This window comes from Gracilinanus agilis, chromosome 3 (assembly GCF_016433145.1).
Source record: "Gracilinanus agilis isolate LMUSP501 chromosome 3, AgileGrace, whole genome shotgun sequence".
Taxonomy (NCBI): Eukaryota; Metazoa; Chordata; class Mammalia; order Didelphimorphia; family Didelphidae; genus Gracilinanus; species Gracilinanus agilis.
In genome coordinates this window covers 655,452,231-655,474,515 of record NC_058132.1, presented here as the reverse complement: position 1 = coordinate 655,474,515, position 22,285 = coordinate 655,452,231, and the positions used below count along the sequence as shown (strand labels likewise).

Here is a 22,285-nt window from a genome sequence, read left to right as displayed (position 1 = left end):
AGAGAGAGAGAAAGGGGGAGAGGGATAGAGGAGGAGGAGGAAGATGGAGGGAAGACAGAGACAGAGACAGGAAAGAAGAAGAGCAAAAGGAGAGAGAGAGAGAGAGAGAGAGAGAGAGAGAGAGAGAGAGAGAGAGAGAGAGAGAGAGAGAGAGAACATGGAGTAGTGTGGTGATTCCCAATATTTTTTGCTTTGTTTTGTTTTAAAAACCCTTAACAACAGGAAAATATATTATGACCCTCCTAGTGTCACTTAATATATGACTCATAATATTCTTTACAATTATTTACTGCTTAAGGCACCATTTCTGGGGCTACAGCGGATAGAATGCCATGCCTGGAATCAGGAAGATTCATCTTCCTGTGTTCAAATCTGGCTTCAGACACTTACTAGCTACTTAATCTCATTTGCCTCAGTTTCTTTATCTGTAAAATGCCCTGGAGAAGGAAATGGCAAACCACTCTAGTATCTTTGCCAAGAAACCCCCAAATGAGATCATGAAGGGTTGGACACAATTAAAAAATGACTGAACCACAACTAAGGCACCACTAAATAATATTTAATGTGACCCTTTGGGCCATCCCAAGGCCACTAAATTGGAATCACTAAAGAACACTAGACCAGCTGCAGGAAGACTTGCATTTGAATCCTGCTTCAGACCCTTGCCACCAATCTGTGAGATACTGCATAAGTCACTTAGTTCCTTCCTCTGCAAAAGGAACATTGATGGCCTCTAAGATCTCTTCCAGCCCTAAATCTAAAAATCATAAAAATCTCAGAAATGTTATGCCTCTCTGGAACCAAGACAAGGACTTTGTATTCCCTGTGTGTGACACCTTTAATGGGAGATTTTCAAAGCCCATTTATGCATAAAGAAAACTCATTTTGTACTCTATAAACTACCTTGCTTGGCCAAGGTCACCCCCTTCCTTTCCTCCCGAGATCCAGGTCTGACTGTGAATTTGGCTTCCCTTCAAGATCTTTGTTTGTGAATCTCTACCAGAAATTCCCATTCCTCTTCACTGGATAAATTCAGAGCAGCAGAATGAAAGGAAGAGAAACTGGAATGGGATATACACACAGGGAGAAGAAGATGGGGAGAAAAGACTCGATAGACTCCCCAGGATTCAGTGGTCAGTGAACAAAATGGAGGACAGAATGCTGCTGGAACTTTGGAGACTAAAGCTGCTGAGACTCCAAGGTAAAGGCCAAATTCCTATGAGGACCAGAGAAATAAAAGCTTTCCTCCTATAAGATCAGCCCATGAAATGTCAGACTATAGTTGGTGATGCTCGTCAATCAACAGAAAGCCTCCCCCTAGCAGAATTGTGTGTGTGTGTGTGTGTGTGTGTGTGTGTGTGTGTTAAGAGAATAGGGTTTCAGTCAGCATTTCTGCTTTTAAGTAGCTTCTACCAAAATGGTGACTCTGATCTTTGGTATTCCAGATGAGGAACTAATGGAAAATTATGATTTGGAGCTGGAAGTCTCTCCGGACTTTTATGAGTCTAAAGATCTAGTGGTTGTGTCTTTCTTCAGGGTCTCAAGGGTTTTCTCATTGTAGTCTGACCATAAATATTCTCAGAAAAGGATATTTTTTGTATTTCTGGGACCTTTCTATTTCCTATCTTTGGCCGAAACTGCAGATCAGAAAATCTTTTTTAAAAAACCAATTCTTAGACCTCAGAAGTTCTCAGTTTTGAGTTAATGTTCATATCTGGGGCAGTGCTCATTTGAGCTAAACTGGTTTACTCTTCTGGAGAGATTAACTCCTCAGAGAACAACTATAAAATTCACTTGGGGGAGAGAGATTCTGGGCTTTGCTCTCAAGCTTTATAAGTCTGAATAAAATTGACTTTAAAAAAATTTGAAATTATGCACAAATGTTAGAGAGGATTAAAGTAATGGGAATCCAATATCCTGCCTTATCTCTTGGTGTATAGGATAAGTCCTTCTCAATTTCTTTTTTTATTCTTTTTCAGTTTTACCCTTTGCTTTCTTCATTGATTTCCATCCTGTATCATTCTTTGAATTAAAAAAAAATCCCTAATTTTCCTCTTTAGAGGGTGGTGATAGTCATCACTTCCTATTCCGTTCATTTAAACTCAAATCCTTTCTACATTGGCTCGATACAACTGTAGGTCATCTGCGATGGTCAGTGTAGAAACAGTGAGAGATAGTTGCATGATAATACTTTACAGCTCCAAGTTGACCACTGTGAACTGTGGAAGACGTTATTGCCATATTGTACTTTGTAGAAGCCAAGAACAGGGGATTTCATGAGAACGCCCACCCAGAGGAGCCCTCCATAGCCAAACTCTGGCCCTTTATTCTGGCAGCAAGATTGACTTTGGCAGGGGAAATCTCTTGCCTGTAGAGATGGGTTGGGCAGTGACAGAAGAGCTCAGGGTGAACGGTGAGAAAGCATCCTCCGTGCAAAACAACGACGACAAATAAATCAACAACCTGGATCCCTAGTAATAATAACGAGGGAAAAGCAGCCTGGTGCTGTGCCTAAAGTGGAAGCTTTGGAGCCAGAAAGAACTGTGTTCAAGTCTTGCTTCTGATATATACTGGACAATCTCCATAACTGTTGAGAGTCCCTAGTTGATGCTCTAAGTTTCACAGAAGGATTTCTGCCTTAAGTTGGTCAAGAAGTCAATTCTCAAAGGATTTCCCTAGTCCAGAGAACTCACAGGTCCAGTCCTAATCAAGGAGGATCATGGTGGTCAAAGTAAAACAAACTAGTTGGCACAATGCATAGAAGAACACTAGAGCTTGGGTTCAAATCCAGACTTAGACACTTCAAATAGAGACTTAGATGCTTCCTAGATGTCTGACTCTGTCTGTAGAGATGTAGGAAAGTCACTTAACCTTTGTCTGCCTTAGTTTCCTCTTTTGTCAAATGAGGATCATGTAACACCTACCTTCCCTGCAGGGCTGTTATGTGGATTAAATGATATAACGTAAAGCTCCTTTTAAACCTTCATATATATATATATATACATATATATATATATTACAGTATAGTATATATAAACAGTATTGTTATTTCCATGTAGATAAAGCATAGGTGGTCTGACTCTTTGGAAATATTTGAGAGTCAATACTAAGCACTTCATGTTTATTGTATTGAATTCAAATAGGCACATTCCTTAAAGAGAAGGTAGGAAATGGCATGGGAGAAAAAGGATTTCATAGATGATTAGGGAGGAGAGAAGGGGGCAGAAACTCTAATAGCCTAGAAAAAAAAGACTACGGGGAGACCTGCTGTACCCCAGGGAACTTGTACAGTTCTTAGCACTCTCTCCTCTCAAAAGGAATGAATATTATATGGATTTTCCTATGCAGGCACATACTGTAAGATCCCTAGAGGGCTGGAATAGTTTCAAGATTTTTTTTTTTTTTGGTTTGTTTTTCATGATATCACCAGGAACCTGGAACCGTGCCCTTCATATAGCATGTAATGGATAAAGGTCTATTGAATCAGACTGAATAAATAAACAAGTGAAAATAAACCAAGTTAGCACTTTTATGAACAAAGGAAAGAGGAAGTAAAGAAGGGAAGAAGAACTGGATTGTTGCCACCAAAGTTAATCGGAAAAGATCTAGAAAACTTTCCTGGAGTCTCCCTCAGGAATGAATTCTCTTCTTATCAGTTAAAATTTTTTTTTAGGAAAAATGACTTCTTGTCTCTAAGAGATACGAAGGTCTGAAAGTTTCTTTTTCTTCTAAACCTTCTAGGGTTGTTGGGAATGAGGATCAAAGGAGATAACATCATCATCAGGCACTGTAGACCGTAAAGGACTATCTAAACGCTAGTTATCATTATTGCCCTCTCTGTTAAAGACTTCTTTGTAAGCCTTGTGGAAGAGATTTCAACCAGCTTCCAAATTGGAAATACTTTTCCCCATTTCCAGTGTTGCTGGCCCAATGAGTCGATGGAGAATAAGGCAGCGGACCACATGGTTTCAGGTGCAGAGAAGGCTACCTGGGAATTTACAGCAACTGAGTTCCAACTCCAACCCTACCACTCACTACCTGTAGGACTTTGGACAAGTCACTTTATGAGTTATTGAGCCTCCATTTCTTTATCTGTAAAATGAGATCATGAGTTAGAAAGTCTCACCGTAGATCTAGAGTCTAAGTTATTGACAAGGAAGGGGAACTTCTCAAATTCTTGGCTGGTAGAAGGTGACTCCAGAAAAGTATGGCTGCCTCTGGGTACCATTTTCATCCTATCAGTAGTCACCTCCCTGAGAGACCTTTTATTCTTTTGGTTAAATTTACAGAAGCTGGAAGAAGCACAGCCCTCTTCTGTGGATATTTGGGAGCCTCTCCAGCTTGTTTGGGGCTTCACTGGTCAAGTGCTTATAACTCCTGAATCATTAATTCACAAAACACAGGAGAAGAGAAGAAAGAGTACTCACCTTCGATGATGTGTTTTCGTGACAATCCTCTTTCCGTCTCAGCTCTGCCAAGATAAAAGAGGCAAATGACTGTGAGTGGGGGAGGCTGTTGGATGGATTTTTTTTTTGCTGTTCTAGGAGTACTGAAGAGAAATGTTCTCGCTTAGACAGACCTGCTAATTTTATTCACTGTTCTCGGCAAATACTGCCTGACGTGCTGGGCGGCTGGGCAGAGACCAGTGAGGAGTCTGGCTCTCAGTAAACAGCCCTTTTTCATTGTAGTCCCAGCAAGATGAATTAAGCATGGACTGTCACAGGGACATTGCCACCCATGGTCAACAATGTCATCATTCCCCCATAGCCCAGGGACATTCGCAGCACTTCTAAAGAGAACAGAGATCCAGGGATGGGCATGGATGGGCATTGATGGGCATTGATGTCATATAGGCTTCAAAGGCACAATGACATATACACATCTGTTGTTCATCCTTTGTTTTCAAAGAGGGTCAATGATACCATGGCTGGGGTGGGGGACGTTGTCTTGATTTGTGCATGAATTGGAATTAAGGGAAGTTGAAGCCCAAAGGAGAAAGTTGGGTGGCAGGGGCATCCCAAAGGAGGATGAGCAGCCCTGAAAAGGGTCAGGCAAGCCCTTGCATTAGAGGTTCTTGGTTGTGTCACAGTATATGGTCACTGCCCCCCCCCCCCCCACTAGAGGTGCTGGTCCCCCTGGGCAGCTAAGTGGCCCCATAGTGCCCAGACCACTGGCCATCCCACCAGAGGTGCTCTTCTTCCCTGAACAACTGGCTCTGATACTCACTAGCTCTTTGATCCTGTGTAACTCACCTAACCTCTGTGCCTCAGTTTCCTCATATATAAAATGGGGGTAATGTCCCTTCTACTTACACCCTGGCTCTGATACTCACTAGCTCTTTGATCCTGAGTAACTCACCTAACCTCTGTGCCTCGGTTTCTTCATATATAAAATGGGGGTAATGGCCCTTCTACTTACATCACAGATTATTATAAAGAAAACATTTTGTAAGTGGTAAAAGGCTATGTAAATGAGAGCTATTAGATTAAATGAACACAACTATATGTTATAATATATTAATTATTATTGTCAGCAGTATCATTATTGTTTTCCATGGAAGGGGAGGCATAATTTAGGAACAAAAAATTAACAACACAAAACAGAATGGGTGAGCTCTCCCAAGAATCATTTGTTGGTTCCTCCATGATATCAGTCATATGTCTGACTCCTCTCTGAAAGGAAAGCCAGAGCTTAGATTTCAAAGCCAGAAGAGATATTAGAGATCAACTAACAGCAGACCTGCTATCTGTAAATGGGTTTTTAAAAATTTCTTAATACCTATGTGTGTTTCCTTTATCATCTTAAGTGATTAGTTTATGTATTGAAAAACGTTAATTATTCTGAGAGGGGATCCTCCATAGGTTTCCCCAAACTGCCAAAGGGATCTGTGACTCTCAGCATGGTTACAACCTTTTAATCTATTCTAATTATTCTAATTTTTTTATTTTATTATATTTATTTTTATTTATTTTAGATTTCATTTTAATACAAGAAAATTCACACTTATGAAATGTGTCAAGTTTTAAAAGCATTTTTATAGATGAGGCTGAAGAGTCTCAGGGAAATGAATTGACTTTCCAAGTGGCCAAGGCAGGACTTGAAGGCAGGTCTTTGGCTGCTAAAGCCAGCATTCTGCGACACTGCCTCCTTTGGCTAGCCTTGCCTTGTCAGCCACAGCTCACTTTACTGCTCTCCTCCCCATTCTGGGAGCTCACCTTGCCTTCCCTACTTTCTTTGGACTTCCCATCTTGTCTACATTTGGGGGTCATCTTTTAACCAATAAGACTGCTTAGAAATATATTTCCTTTTTAAATTAAAGCTGACTGGTTTGCCCTAGTTTTGTTATTGTTGTTCTGTCATTTTCCAGTTGTGTCCTACTCTTTGTGAATCTGTTTGGGGCTTTCTTGAAAGAGATACTGCAGTGGTTTGCCATTTCCTTCTCCAGCTCATTTGACAGATGGGGAAACTGAGGCCAACAGAGTTAAGTGACTTGCCAAGGATCACACAGCTAGTAACCTGTCATAGTTTAGGTCCCTATCAATCTCATGACTTTTATTTTATTTTTTTTTACATTTTATTTAATTAATCTAGAATCTTTTTCCATGGTTACAAGATTCAAATATCATGACTTTTATTTTTTTAATTTATTTTTTTTAAACTCTTACCTTCCATCTTGGAGTCAATACTGTGTATTGGCTCTAAGGCAGAAGAGTGGTAAGGGTAGGCAATGGGGGTCAAGTGACTTGCCCAGGGTCACACAGTTAGGAAGTGTCTGAAGCCAGATTTTAACCTAGGACCTCCCATCTTTGGGCCTGGCTCTCAATCCACTGAGCCACCCAGCTACCCACCAAATATCGTGACTTTTAGATGGGATTTTCTCATGCCTAGTACAGAAGGCAGAAGGGAGTCTAGCCCATATTTTAAACTGTGGATGAAATCTGTCTGCTCCACCAATTTCCTTTGGACAGCCTCTCTTGTACAACAATAAACCATCCAGCCCTTATTTCTTATGTAAACTAGATAATACTATATTACTCATCAAAGCAATCATTCTTCCAGTCTGTGTGTCTCTTCTGTGCTGTTCCTAAAATATAAGGCAGCCTTTGGGGCCACAGCAAAAGATAAAACAATAGCTAGTAAAATAGAACCAGGCAGATGCTATAAATCTACATTATTCATATATAGTGCTGCTTTATTTATATTCAGGCTGCATTAGAGAATAAATCTAAATCCTCTCTCCCCAACTTCATATTCATGGTGAGTAGCTTCAAAGAATCCAGGAAAATCCTGGGTTTTTCCCCTCCTCCTGGAAGAGTCTAGACGAGACTCTTTCCTTGGGATGGGTCTCGGCGTTTGCTGCCAATGACAGGTGGTCAGTGCCTTCTAGACCCTTTGGCTTCCCAGGCTTCACGAGAATAGCACAGGGCAGTCCAGTCCGCCGGGAGATGGCAGAACTTAGAGGGGTTTGTGTTTTCTCCAAAGGTCCAGCCTGCTGAGTTCTGTTGAATAATGCAACCACTACTTGAAATTCAAGAAGTCAGTTCAGCCTGGGAAGTCTGGGTGGCGTGTCCACACCACAGAGAGGAATTCTCTTTCATTTGGCCTGACCACCAGCAATACAGAGACCCCAGTTTCATCTCCAAAGAGATGGTCCTTTTGATGGTAGCTCTCCACGCTCACCGCCGTGAGGAGAGATCACAGCAAAAACCAGGGGGGAAGACAAGTTATTTTTAACTTTGTCTTCAATGAAGCTGCTGTGTGTTTTGGCAGATTGGAGGGGCTTTTCCTCTTCCCAAGATTTGTGCTGATTTGCTCTCGCTGAAATCTGAATCGTGATTTTACAGTAGGGATTATGGGTGAAAACGCTGCTTGGAAATCCCGTTGGCTTCCCAAGCACCCACCCAAGCAGCTGCATCAGCTTTCATGTCTTCTGATTCATGTTGCCCAAGTCTAATGCAAGACTAATTGCTTCGGTAAACATTCCCTTTTCAGATGCTACCACAATGGGAGACAAAGATTACTCCCATAGAGTTCAACAAACAGACAAAGCTCATTTCCTTCTAGAAAACAGATGCCTTGCTACAGAAGGGTCCTGTTAGGCTGGAGGCTTAGGCACAATCTACTTACTTTCCACCCCAGTAGAGTTTGGTTGTTATGACCAGGCTGGATCTCCTGTACATTAAAAAACAAAAGCAAGAAAAAACCAGGTCAGTGCCACGACAAAGCCCAGGAAATGACAGTATTATCACGCCATCAGAAAGCACTCAACATTTCATGGTTGAAGTGTTTGCTTAGAGATGTCAAATGGGGGCAGCTGGGCGGCTCAGTGGATGGAGAGCCAGGTCTAGAGAAAGGAGATCCTGGGTTCAAATCTAGACCCAGACACTTCCTAACTGTGTTACCCTGGTCAAGTCACTTAACCCCCATTGTCTACTCCTTAATGCTCTTTTGCTTTCAAACCAATACACAGTAATGATTCAAAGACAGAAGGTAAGGGTTAAAAAATGATGTAAAATGTTCATCTCACATTGTTGGAGTTTGATCCCAAAGGGCAGGGTCAAGGGGAGGCATTGAACACTGCGGGGAGGATGCTCTAGGAAGCGTCAGTACGTGGGGTATAAGGGGACTGAAAGAGAATGAGAGCTGTGGGGAAGGCGAGGCAGTGATGGTCTGTGGGAAAGGATCGGGAAAGAAATGCTTGAAAAACAAATGGGCTGTGTCTCTGGCAATTACTTCAGCCAATTAATTAACCATCTAATAATAATAGCCAGTATTGATAATAGTTCTTTAAGGTTTACAAAGTGCTTTAGAAATAATATCTCAATGAATTCTCACAACAATCGTGCAGGGCAGATGATTTTTTCTCCCAGTTTTATAGATGAAGAAACAGAGACAGACAAAAGTTAAGTGACTTGCTCAAGGTCCCATAGCTAGTAAGGATCTAAGGCTAGACTTGAACTCTGGTCTTCTCAACTTCAGAGCTAGCGCTCTATGCACTGAACCTCCTGGATACATTTGGTACAGACACCACCCATCCTCCCCTCCTAGAGAGGAGACAGGAAAGAATGGCACCTACTCCTTTCTCATGGTCAGTGTCCTGAGGGGTCCCCAAAGGTTAGTTAGCATACCTCCTCAACTGGATAGCTTATTCATCAACAGGATTTAGAAAAATCAACTTTAAACAAAAGTTGTAATAATAGTAACGATATTTCCAGACTGAAAGTTTCTTCAAATGCTCCAACAAAGGACAACTTGCTTTTAATAAAACCGTTGCATAATCTTTTGTTCCAAGTTCCAGCATCTTACTTTCAGTAACATAAAACTTGGCATTGGTGGAAGAAAATAAAAAGTTTTACGCATGAGCAGACTCCCCAAGGAATGGGCATTCCTGGCATCTGTTGAGGTTCACAGACCAAGTGATGTCCACAGGGGGCTTGCCTCAGAGACTGATTTAGTTTCTTGAGATACATAACTCAATTTGGTTCTCCCAGAAAAAAATAAACTCAGTAATCACAGTTTCAAAGTCTTAATACAACTCAAGAACACTTGAAGGAGTTATCTATGGTGCCACCAATGAAGAAGAAGCTCTGACTCTTGGGCACGGGGTTATTAAAGTCCCTCTAGAAGCCCATGATGATGAAAACCAACCCAACCATCCAGGTGGTGGTGCAGAGGAAAAGCTGCAGAAAAAGTCACCAACACTCTCTCATGCTCTCTCCATTTCTCAAGTGCTCATCTGAAAGATCATTGCTGAGGGGCTGCCTCAAGGGGTAAGGGAGCACTATTACTTCTAGATCTGTGTGACCATGGGCAAGACACTTCTCCAGGCCTCAGCTTCTTCATCTGTAAAATAAGGGGACTGGACTAGATGGCCATCAAGGCCTCTTCTACCTTTAGATCTATGGGTCTGTGATCTGAATCTAAGTCCCATTCTGAGATCTATAGGACCTTGGTGAAGTCATTTCACTCCTTTGGATCTCCATTTCTAGATTCCAAGACAGGTGGGCTTCTCACGTTCATCTCTTACCTTTTTAGGACTTATTAGAGCATCAGAAAAATAGATCTTCTGCTTTATGCAGTGAGGATTTTTACCAACATTTCTTCCCCCTTTATAAACTTCAACAAGGTGTCAAATGTAAAGGATGTGGCGATCATGGTTATTCGGAACTGTTATGATGTTTCAAGCTTCAGTTCCTTATTTACGAGTCACTAAGACCATCCAAAGAGCCAGCCTGCTCATTTGTGAGATCTGGGCTTTCTTTAGGAGGTTTGGATTAAGGGCCACATGCTATATTTTAGGTTTCGAAATAACAAGCCAAGACAGCAATCATAAATAGCCCCTCACACATGTCGTTATGGGGTAATAACTCCTAGGCTGGAGGAGGAAAGAAGAGCTGTTTATTTTATCACCAGCCTCATGGGGCATATATAAACTGGTGAGAACAGCTTGTGGCTAGCTGATTGCTTTGGCATTCATTTGCAAGACTGATTTATGGTATGCATTATATGTAAAAAATATGAATGCAGGTATATTTGATTCACATTGCCTATATTCTAGAAGTTAGCAGATATAAGCTGGTACCTACACAGTGAAGGTGTTTTAAAATGTCCTTTCTATTGATGATAAGGTTATTTCATTGATAAAGGGAACTCTCAGAGGAGGAATCTCCTCTACTAGTAGGGATCAGCATCTTCTCTGAAACTTACAGCCTACAGAGCTGCTTAGAGCACCAAGAAGCTGTGACTTGTCCAAGGTCACACAGGTAGTAAGTCAGAGAAATTTATCCCCAGACCTTTTTGACTTCAAGGCCATCTCTCCATTCACTACACCACAGTGTCCTCTTTACCAAGGATGACAATTACGATATTTTTATTTGGCTGTCAATGTGTACCATACCAAACAAAGAAAACAAGATGGCGCCCTTTTACAATGGGGCTTGATGAATTTGACCTGATTTGGCCCATTATGGTGGGGCAGGAATGGACTATGCAACAAGTATATCTGATTGGCACAGCGGAAAAACATTGACTGTATAAGTATCATTATCTCCATTTTACAGGTGAAGAAACTGAGGCTTGGAAAGGTCAACCAATTTGTCTATGGTCATAGTCATAGTTAAGAGATGGAATTTGAACCCATCTCTAGAACCATGATCTTGTGAATTTTTTTCACACGTTTGCATGCAGGTAAAACATGCGAACATCCCCCATGTGTAGGCAGTGCACAAGTTTTCCTCTTGTCTCCAAGATATAGCTAGTCAGCCATGGCAGTTATATTCTCACAAAAGCATGGCTTCTCCCCATCTAAGTCCCTGGGTGCCTGCCCTATGGGTAGTCCATTCATCAGGTGCCCCTAATTCAGGTTGTACAAAGCTGGTGGATACTACCTGACCCAAGGACTAGGAAAAGGAGAATCTATTTCTGCATTACTCCATATTCCCATTGAGCAGTTCCATGGAATGAAGGGAGACTGCTAAAATGGGCAAGAGAAACGAACCACACAGATGGGTCTTCAGCAGCACATCTCCTCCCATTGCCTCAGAATAGCCCAAGGGGCACAGGAATGAACAGGGCTGAAGGGAAGGAGAGGTCAAAACCAGGCTTCTTGAGCTAATTTATTTTTCTAGACTGAACCTCAAGTTAATGCAAAGTGTGTGCGTGGAGGTGCCCCCATAGTGCACTCTGCCAAACTGTTCTTACTCAGCGCTGTCAGTACTGTTCTTTACTTGGCTGTCAGTGGCTGTTCTGACAAATAGAAGGAAGACAAAGATGGGTCACGATAGGCCCTCCTGCCCTCAACCTGATTTTGCCCCTGTGCAGAGGAAGGAGTGGGCTGCCATGACTATTCCACATCTACACAGAAGAAACTTTTTCTTGCCTACATGGCAGTATCATGACTTGCCAAAGCCCATGGAAAGAAAGCTCGTGCTGTCTTGGGAATGAGGGGTCTTACACTCAAATCTAAGTTCTAACACCAATGGCCTGGGTGATCTTGGGCAAATTATTTAATCTTTCTGGCCCTCAGTTTCCTCATATGTAAAAATGGATATTAGACCAGATAGTCTGGGGTTTCTTTACAACCTATGCTTCTTGGAGGGTAATCTAGAACAGTACTAGAGTTGGAAAGATGAATCTGAATTGCATCCCTTAACACTAAGAACTAGTCAAATTGGTTGACCTCTTAAAGCCTCAGTTTCTCCACCTGTAAAATGGAGAGAATGATACTTACACTACAAACGTCCACAGGGATTTTGTGAGAATCAAATCAGAAAATCTATGCAATGTGCTTTATAAGTCTTGAAGACCCTACAGGTCAACTATTCTTCTTGTATGGTCCATAAACATCAGCTTTTATCCCTATAATTTCCTCCATGCCCTTGAAAGCTAAGGAGGAAGGAGACCAAAGTACAATTGTCAGGATAAATAAACAAGTACAGGATTTATCTCAAAAGCTTTGGCTTCCTCACTTCATTGTGTGCAGGGAGATTAGAAAAATAAACAATGAAAGCTTATAGTTGTTTAATTAATCTGCATCTTGCCTGCTTGTGTTTATCACTTAATTAGCGGAAGGAGAGTGGGGAGGCCATGAAAACGCTATATCCCTTTATGAACAAATGCTGTGAAAACTCTTCTTCATACACTGTTCAGCCCTCCAGGGTCAGAGAGCTAGAGCTGTAAAGTTCCTCAGAAGTCTAATCTACTCATTTTACAGGTCAGGAAACTGAGGCCCAGGGAAGTTAAGGGATTTTCTTGCATTTTTTGGCCATCTTCCTTGTCCTCCTTTCTCAGAAACTTAGGCTCTGATCCCAGGACATTGGGCTTTGTTTATGTGCACTTTTGTCTCATCTTGCCTGGAACTCAGGTCCTCTAGCAAATGGTTATACACTGTGGTTGTCCAGTTGTGTCTTGGAACACTCTAAGCATCCCAATCCCTGGCATTTAACCATCTTCTCGATTTCTTGAAATCTTGGACTTGTTCTGTTCCAGATCCCTTCCCAACCAGGTATCATATACTAATTTGCCTTTGAAGAAAGTAACTCCCATCCTAGTCATGATCCATACATACCTCCATCCCTTCCTCTTGATGATACTTCCAAGGATCACTTCAGCCCTAAAGGAGAGGATGGAGAAAGAGAATGCCTTAGTATCACATCCCGGAAAGGCAAGAGTCTATTTTGTTAAAGCCTAGTCCTTGTTTGAGTGTTCAGTCAGAAAAAGGCTCTTAAAATAGACTCTACTCTGCTTGTGTTCAAAATTTCCGCTGTTTCTGCTGGTGCCTGCAGAACTCAGCTATGGAACAGTCCCGGGTGCCTGCCAACTGCTGACTTCCTGGAGGGAGGGAGCCTGTTCCCTCTTTCTCTAAGAAGCCCAGTGAAATCATTTGACTATTGGGTGTTTCTACATTACCAGGACTTGTCTAAAAATGGCATCCTTGGGAAAGTCAGATTGGAGTCATGGGTTCCTTTCTAATTGTGGCTTTGGGTTCTTAGTCCTCCCCATTTTTCCCACTTGGAATGTTACATTGCATTCAAATTGTGATGAGAGGAAAAATGAAAGTTTGATTATATGGCCTAATAAAGAGAGAGAACAGGTGCCCTTAGGGTCCCAGAACAATGGGTATATTTTAGAGCCTTAGAATATGGAGCAAAGGCATAGGGCTAGACAATGAAAGGAGACAAGAGCAAGGCTGTTCTACCCATCCACCTTTATTATTTATTGCAACTTATTCCATCTCCTGACAAAATGCCTGGACTTATTCCCCAATGGTTAGCAATCTCTCCCCCTCTTACACACCACACTCATGTTCCCTCCAGAATGAGCTCTCCAACTTCTGCCTGAGCTGTCATTCCTATTCACCTCAACCCTATCACTCCAATGTCTAGTCTCACTTGATAGCTACCATCTTGTCCACTGTGCTCTCTGGATTTCCTGATATATAATTAACCAAAAACTGCTTCCCCTGTTCCTTACATTGTCTGGTTCTCAATGAGAACTGATTTCCTCTTCCCTGGCTTTCCTTTTTGGTACTGTTGTGCCTTCTTTAATAACTAAACCCACACAACACACCTCATTCACTTGTCCTAGAGTTGGATTAAGAATAATATTCTTTCCCATTGTCACTTCCATGTTCTCCCTCTACCACCAACACTCCAGAATCTCTTCTATCCAAATTTATCACTCAGCCCAGATCCTAGTGGTCACGCCAAGATATTCTCCCTTCTTTCTCAAATTAGATAACCTACATAAAATGCTCTGCAAAACTTAAAGCACTACATAGTCATCATCACCATCATCATCATCATCATCATCATCATCATCATCATCATCATCATCATCATCATCATCATCATCATCATTATTTCTCAGTAGTTTAATGTCTGACCTACAGTCTTTCCACCTTAACTCCTGCCCTAAGAGAAGAAGATTTCAACATAAACGTTGATGTTCCTTCAAGTGCCCTGACCTCCCAGGTCTTCCTTTACTTAGTTTCTATGACCTAATTCTCTATTTCTCCCTCTTTGGTCTTGCCATCAATCATGAGTGCTCCTCTTCCATGCAAAGAACATTGCCTTTATAATCATTTGAATGTACCAATTGATAGCTCCATCAAACAGTATTAGTTTCTTGAGGGCAGGGACTATTTGTCCTTCCCTGGTATCTCCAGTGCTTAGCCCAATCTTTTCATATCAGTGTTTAATAAATAGTTTTGGCTGTCCGTGTATCTACTAATTTTCTCTTAATTGCAGAAGCTGAGCTCTTTTCAGATGTCATCCTTCTCAGCCTTACTGCCACTGTGGACCAGTGTACCCTCTGTGTAAGCTGACCATGTGAAAAAGACTCAGAAGTTTTTGTAGGCTGAAAGTTTAATATGAGTTACTAATGCGGCAGGCACGGTAGCCAAAAAAAACTCTTGCAACCATTACCTTCATTAATACAAAGCTAGTGTTCGGAATCAGGAGGCTTAATTCTGTTGGGTTCTATAACAGGGACACCAGATCTGGGACATTTTGTTCTGGGGATCACATTCTAAGAGACAGGAAAAAACCTGGAATGTATTCAGCCAAGGGAATTCAAGGTGCCATGGGAGGAATAATAGAAGAAAAAGGGGATGTTCACTCTGAAGCAGAGAAGGCAGCAGAAGTTGGGAACGGATATGGCAGCTGTTTACAATGGCCAACATGCGGAAGAAGGATTAGAGTTTTTTTTTCCTGCTTAATCCCAAAGAGTAGAATTTGGTGTCATGGGTATAAATCATAAGACCAGATCTTATCCTAATATAAACAACTACCCAGCAATTAGGGCTTCCTGTCCATAAAATGGATTCCTTGTAAAATAGTAAGGTCCTTGTCATGGGGAATATTGAAGAAGAAGCTGGATAACCCACTGCCATTTTTAAAAATCCCGAATTTCACAAGCATTGACTAAAACCAGCCCTTCCATATATAATCAGCAGAATGGAAAGAGAAGGTTGTCCAAACAACGATCACGAGCATTAGCTGTAGTGGCTGAGAGATTGACTTATGGTCTCTTCCAACTAAGATTCTGCCTCTTAAGATGCTGGTGTGCCTCAGTCTTTTTTTTTTTTTTTGTATGGAGTTCAAAGAGTTCATAAAGTTGAGGAAAGGAAGACATTACACAGGAGGTTTTCTATTAATATCAATCTCAAAAGAACATAGGATCTAGGCTAAGGGAAGTCTGAGAAGAAATTAGTTATTGTAACTATTATTTTATCCTTGGAAACAGAAAATCAGAGGCATTACTTTTCAGCTCTCTTAATGACTTTAAAAAAGCCCTTGTCCCCAGAGAATGAAACACCAAAGGAACAGAATGCAGGGGCCTTGATGAATCTCATCTAACAAGTGATATAGCTTGATTGGACCCTCTCCTGGAAAGCGATGAATTAGAACTGCAGCCAATTACCACCCACTGTAGAGCTGGCCGTTTTCAGAGGCTGTTAAAATAGCTAGATGGCTATCCATTTCTTTAATTACTAGGGAGCCAGAAATCTCCTCTGAAGCGAAATGGATGGAATGCTCCCCTTAGCTCTGGTCTAGAGGGCCACTTCACTGAATTAGGATCTGGTATCTGTATAGCTCAACCTGGCATTAAGAGATACTGGGGTCCAAGCTTTGATGAGAGCAACCCAGAATGTTGGAGGTCTTCTGGGAAAAAGTCAGAGGCCGTGTGCTCACATGCTTAGGTTAAAAAATTAAATTTGCAAGTTCAAGATTTCTCAGTAGATCACAAACTGAATCTGAGTTCATAGAATGATATGGAAGCCCCTAAAGCAAATGCAATGTTAGGCTGTGGTAAAGGAAGCACAGCTCCCAACTCTATGGAGATGACAGTCCCATTGTGCCTGATCCAGGTCAAACCACACTGGAGCATTGTCTTCAATCCTGGCCACCATATTTTTTGGAAGAGCACTGATGAGCTAGAGGGTATCTAGAATATTGCAGACTAGATGAGGAGGAGCTTCCAAACTGTGATGGAGGCAGAGCACTGGAAGAAACTGGAAATGTTTATCTTGGAGAAGAGAAAACTGGAGGAGGTGGGGAATAGCATGATCATTGTCTTTAGTTCTGGCCACCATATTTTTTTGGAAGAGCACCGATGAGTTAGAGGGAATCTAGAATATTGCAGACTAGATGAGGAAGAGCTTCCAAACTGTGATGGAGGCAGAACACTTGAAGGAACTGGAGATGTTTGTCTTAGAGAAGAGAAAACTGGAGGAGGTGGGAAATAGCATGATCATTGTCTTCAGCTCCCTGAAGCACTCTAATGGATGATGGCTTGGGATTCTGCCTCTTGAAACCAGAGGATAGAATTAGAGATACTGGGTAGAAGTTGTCAAAACTTGAGTTAAGGGAAAAATTAGCTGTGGGGAATAGATCAAGAAATTCCTGGAAGCAGAAAAATACAAGTTAAAAAAATAACAACAAAAAAGGTGACTTGCTCTCAATTAGAGCTAACTCAAAGTGGAACGAGCTGCTTTGGGAGATGGCAGCTTCTCCTTTACTATGGTCTTCAAGCAAAGGCTGGATGGCCACTTGTTGAATGGAGCTTCTTGAGGGCAGTGACTATTTTTGCTTTCTTCGTATCTCCAAACACTTGTACATTAAGAACAAACTCCTTGACTCATTGAATGTCTAGAGCAGATTTTTGTTTGTGTAATGTTGGAGGAGATGGCTCCAAGATCAGAGGCCCTCCAAGATCAACACTTCTGATATTATTGATCGTCTGAGATCAACCCCTAACCTGGTACCCATCTGCCCCCCCTAAGGAAAGGGAGCAAAGACCATAGGGGAAAGTAGCTGGTACATGACCAAGTCATCTGGAGAGGTGGGAAGGGAAGAGAAAACAACACACAATTTTAGGTTTTCTCAAAGGGGTGACTCTTGCCACGAGTCCTTCAGTTAGATAATCCCCCCAAACAAGCCCTTCAATGAATACTAGCTCCAAAACGCAAACAAGTACTTACTTGCCAGCAGCATAGACCTCTGCAGTGTCAAAGAGGTTGACGCCACTCTCGTAGGCAATTGTCATTAGTCTTTCAGCAACCTTGGGAAAGACACACAGGGTTATCCAGAGAAAACTATTGTGCTTCCAAGCCCAGCAATCTCCTTACCAATCACCGAATCATAGTTTCAGGCACTGACAATGACATTTACTGCCCTTCTTGGGTCCCACAGAAGTAAAATTATTTTCCCAGTCACATACTAATTATCTCCAACACCTAGCACATCACTATGGAAACTTATAGGAGGCATTTAATAAATGATTCATTAATTGATTGAGACAATCACTGCTGTAGCCCCCCCAAAGTTATTTTATTTTTATAATGCAAATGAATCTTCTCTCCTATTTCCATATAATTTTGTGGGGTGATTTTCTTCTTCTCTTCTTCTCTCAGAGTTAAATATGGTGTCAGGGGGACCAAAGTTGTTACCCGAAGTGTATTCCATAGTTACAGTTATTGCTAGGCTTCTAATTGCAGGCTTAAATAACATTCCAGAAGAAAGTGACATTTTCCAGACACTCAGGTTCTTTGGAATCTTATTTAATGAGCTGTCATAGAATCACATACAAAGTCAAGATCCAAAAATAAGTCAACGTGCTAGAATGTTGGGACAAATCTATTAAGATAAAATGTAAAACAGGGCCTTGTTTTACTTGATTGAAACCATCCAAGACCCTTCATGTAAGCTGAAAATTGCACATAATAGCAAATTCTATTACTTAATAAACATTTCTTATATTAATATACCTATCTTCTTAGTTTTCTTATTAATTTTCTTTATTATATTATTTTTAATATAAGAATATATTTAAACAGCATATTTAAATTTTAAATATATATGCTATATTTAAATAATAAAATTATTGTTTATTATGTTATATGTTTTTATTTATTAATTTTCTTATTAATATACCACTTTTCTGATTTAGGCTCCTCAGAGTTACACTGCTCTTGTACTTGGGGCCATTTTTAATAACTAAGTAATGTACTGAAACAAAAAGAAGCATCATTCTGATGCAGACACGACTTGTTACAAAAGAGAGCTCTAGACAAAGGCTGATGCTGGAGGTAATGTCTGCTGAGAAACAATATAATGAATCACACTAATGCTTCTCAGAGTAAAAATGAGCTTGATTGGTTGAATTGCTGGAAGACTTTACCCTGCCTGGGAAAATGACTCAGATTGAGCAAGTAATTTAAAATGTTTATTTTTTGTATTTTTCTGCCTTTATTTTTTTTTTCATTTGTCAGTTACTTGCCCCCGAATTAGTGTGTGTTGAGACTGAGTGAAACAAGGCTCTACTGCAATAGAAATCAATGTAAAATACCACCTTTGGGTTCAAAAAATCATCTTCAAAAACACAGAATGGGGAGACATTTCTAGGTAGCCATTTGTACAAAAACAAATCTTGGGATATTAGTTCATTACAAGGTCCATTATGAGTCAATAGTAATAAATACGTGGTAGTCGGAAAGACCAGGCTAATCTTAGGCTGTTGTGAGAAAGACATGATCTCCAGAACAAAGATGGTGCAGGGATTGTTGTATTGTTCCCTTGTCCAACCACAATTTGACTATTTTTTTCAGTTTTAGGTACCACATTTTAGGGAGGACATTGGCAAGGTAGAGAGTGGCCATAGAAAACCAAGCAAGAGGGCAAAGGATCTAGAGGCTACTCTATTAAAGGACTGGTTGAAGGACTTGGAGATTTTAACCTGATTAAAGAAAATTTAAGAAGGAAATAATTGTCTTCAAATATGTGAGAACTATCAGGTGAAAGGGCAATTGGATTTGGTCTGCTTGGCCCCAGCCACTAAAAGATAGAAGTTGCAGAAAAGTGAATTTAGGCTCTAGATCAAGATAAACAATAAAAAATTAGCACTATCCAAGAGTGGAACAGGCTGCCTTAAGAGGTTATAGGATCCCCTCATTAGAGGCCTTCAAGAAAAGACCTAATGGCCATTTATTGCTGAGATTTTAGAGCTTCCAAACTTGATAATTATTGGACTATTTGGCTTTGGCATCCCCTCCCAACCCTGAGCTTCTGAGACTCCTAAAATAGTGGTGTGATAGAAAGAGCACTGAATTTGAATCCTGCCCACCTGTGTGACCTTATGATATTGGGTCACCCCATTTCTTTGGATCTTAGTGTCCTCATGTGTAAAAATATAAGGTCAGACTAATCAGTCTAAAATCTCATCTAGCTCTACATCTGTTTTTTTTTATTGTAAGTTTACTTGACAATCTAGTTGCAAGATTTTCAAATATGTTTCAAAGCTTTTACTTTTTTCTGAATAGACTATCATTAAAATAGGTATAAATCATTAATTTTGCACAATTTCATTTTAATTACTTATGACTTTGTGAAAGTCAATTGTTAGAAATTCCAGATGACAAAAATTATATGACCTGCCTTTTCTCATTATTTGGGTTATGATAGCTTATATAGTCTTTTGTCAGCCTTTCTAAAGCAAATTATTTTTTGGGGGGGAGACTTTTTTTTTTACAAGAATCAGATATTTTATCAATATACATAGTCTTCTGGACATTAAATATAAAAAAGGAGAATATCAGGATAGATGTCACAGGTGAATTTCTTTTTTTTTTGTTCCTATTTGTCTTTATTTTAAAAATATTTTACTAGCACAATATATGATTTGTTGTAAATATGTAATAAATTATAATAAATATGATTATCCACATGTTAGCTATGTCCAAAAAATTATGATTAATTTTTTTGAGGGAGGACTTTTAAAAATCTCTCTTAATAAGAAAATTATACTAACTTTCAAGGCAGAAAACATGTAATATTTTTTAGGAAAATAACTGCTTTGGAAAGGCATGAATATTTAAAATATTTCCCTAGCACATTTCCCAGTAGGTATGTGGAAATACAAAGTGGATTGAGAATGTTTCCTTCATCACTTCTCTAAATAGAGCAGAGTTCTTTATTGATTATATCTAGAGTCACAATGGCACATCCTGGATCACAACCACGCCATAACCATGCATAGAGAGGCATGGTCTCCATTTGGTGATGTTCATGCAAGCTCTTTCACCTTTCCCATTTTTCACCTGCAAAATGGAGGCTGAGGAAGAAGGAATAGACTAAGTGATTATTAAGGCCCCCATAAGCTTTAATCCATGATTCCTGTCCTGGACTTGTAAAGCACAGAGGCCACAGACTAAAATGAAAGTGTAGGAGATCTGGGTTCTAATCCGATCTCTGCCACTTGGCACCAATGGGATCTTGAGTGCCTTCCATTTTAATCTATAAAATAAAGATAGAAATATCTAGGAGTCACACTTATTTTTCTGGAGAATTGGTTGTCAAAACATTTTGCAGCACATGGACTATATACTCCTAAGAAGAAAGAGAGCTTGGGGAGGATCGATACCAAAGGAGCTGTGCTTACTACCTTGGGAGACACTATTGAATCTAGCACTATAATATATTTCACCCTTCTGTTGCTTGCCAGTCAACTCATTCTGTCTCCAATTTCTTTTTGGTCTGAAAACACCACCAATAAAACCCCCAGACAACAAAACAAAGACAAGAACTCTATGGGGCTTGATGCTATCAGTGGCATCCACAAACAAGAATAGCTGGATATTGATGGGTCATCCGTCTTCCATTTGGATTCTGTACTAGATCTCTTCCATGACTGGATGACAGGTTAGGCCAACAGAGGTGTTCCAGTTTCTTTGCCTCAGAGGGTCATAGAAAAAGCTTTTCTCTGTTATTAGACCTTTCAAGGTTATAGAAGTTAGACCTATATCAAATGGCCCAGACTGCCCCATTCCTCCTCCCTGGAGATATTCAGGAAAAGACAGATGTCTACTTGATGGGGATGTGAAAGAGGGGATTTTTCATCAGGTATGTGTTAGACTATGTGCCAATCAAACAGATGTTTGGTATTCATCTATGTTCAAGACTTTGCTAGGCTGGACAGTTCCTTTCCCTCAAAGAAATAACAATTTATGTCTTCTGAGATCCTTTCCAGTCTCCAACTTCCAGTGCCTTCCCATCTGAGATGGCTTTCTTTATACTCTTTAGACCTCCTCTGTGTACTTAGCTATTTATATGATATCTCCCCCATTAGAATGTGTGCTCCTGGGGGCAAGGCTTCTTCTTTGACCTCAAAGAGCTTAGCCCTGTGTCAGACACAAAGTAAGCACATAAAAAACGCTTGTTGATTTGTCTTGATTTGATGGTTGGACAATGTGTTGATCAAAGTTCTGAAGTCTGTCAAGGTTCTTTCTTTTTCTAATGTTCTTCCCACATCCTCATTCTATTGGCTTCCTTTGCCTCTGTCTTGGACTCTTGTCATTAGGCAGTGGTTCCCTCTTTTACTTCTATAGAAAGCCAGGGGACTATTAAATGTCAAAGTAGTCTTGTCCTTGGTTTGCTAAGATTGCTAACACTGCTAAGATGACTCTATCGATTCTAAGGCAGAAGAATGATAAGGGCTAGGGAATAGGTATTAAATGACTTGCCTAGGGTCACACAGCCAGGAATTATCTGAGGTCAGATTTGAATCCGGGACTTTCCATTGCCACTGGCCTATATGCTATCCATCCAGAAAAAAAATGGGCTTGTAAAGAGGAACTCCATATGCATATGTGTGCAACTCTCTCTGTCTCTCTCTCTCTCTCTCTCTCTCTCTCTCTCTCTCTCTCTCTCTCTCTCTGTCTCTCTCTCTCTCTGTCTGTCTGTCTCTCTCTCTCTGTCTCTCTGTCTCTGTCTCTGTCTCTCTCTCTCTC

General features: G+C 40.6%; 1 protein-coding gene across 1 annotated transcript in view; it reads right to left on the bottom strand.

Annotated features, from left to right (window-relative positions):
- KCNAB1 (potassium voltage-gated channel subfamily A regulatory beta subunit 1) overlaps positions 1-22,285 on the bottom strand; it is a 434,965-nt gene that overhangs the window by 90,565 nt on the left and 322,115 nt on the right. Inside the window, exons 6-9 of the mRNA XM_044669530.1 lie at positions 17,483-17,562; positions 13,067-13,111; positions 8,128-8,172; positions 4,428-4,471 (exon numbers count right to left, since the gene is read on the bottom strand). Of these exons, the coding sequence (XP_044525465.1) occupies positions 4,428-4,471; positions 8,128-8,172; positions 13,067-13,111; positions 17,483-17,562 (214 nt within the window). The remainder of the gene's footprint in view (positions 1-4,427; positions 4,472-8,127; positions 8,173-13,066; positions 13,112-17,482; positions 17,563-22,285) is intronic.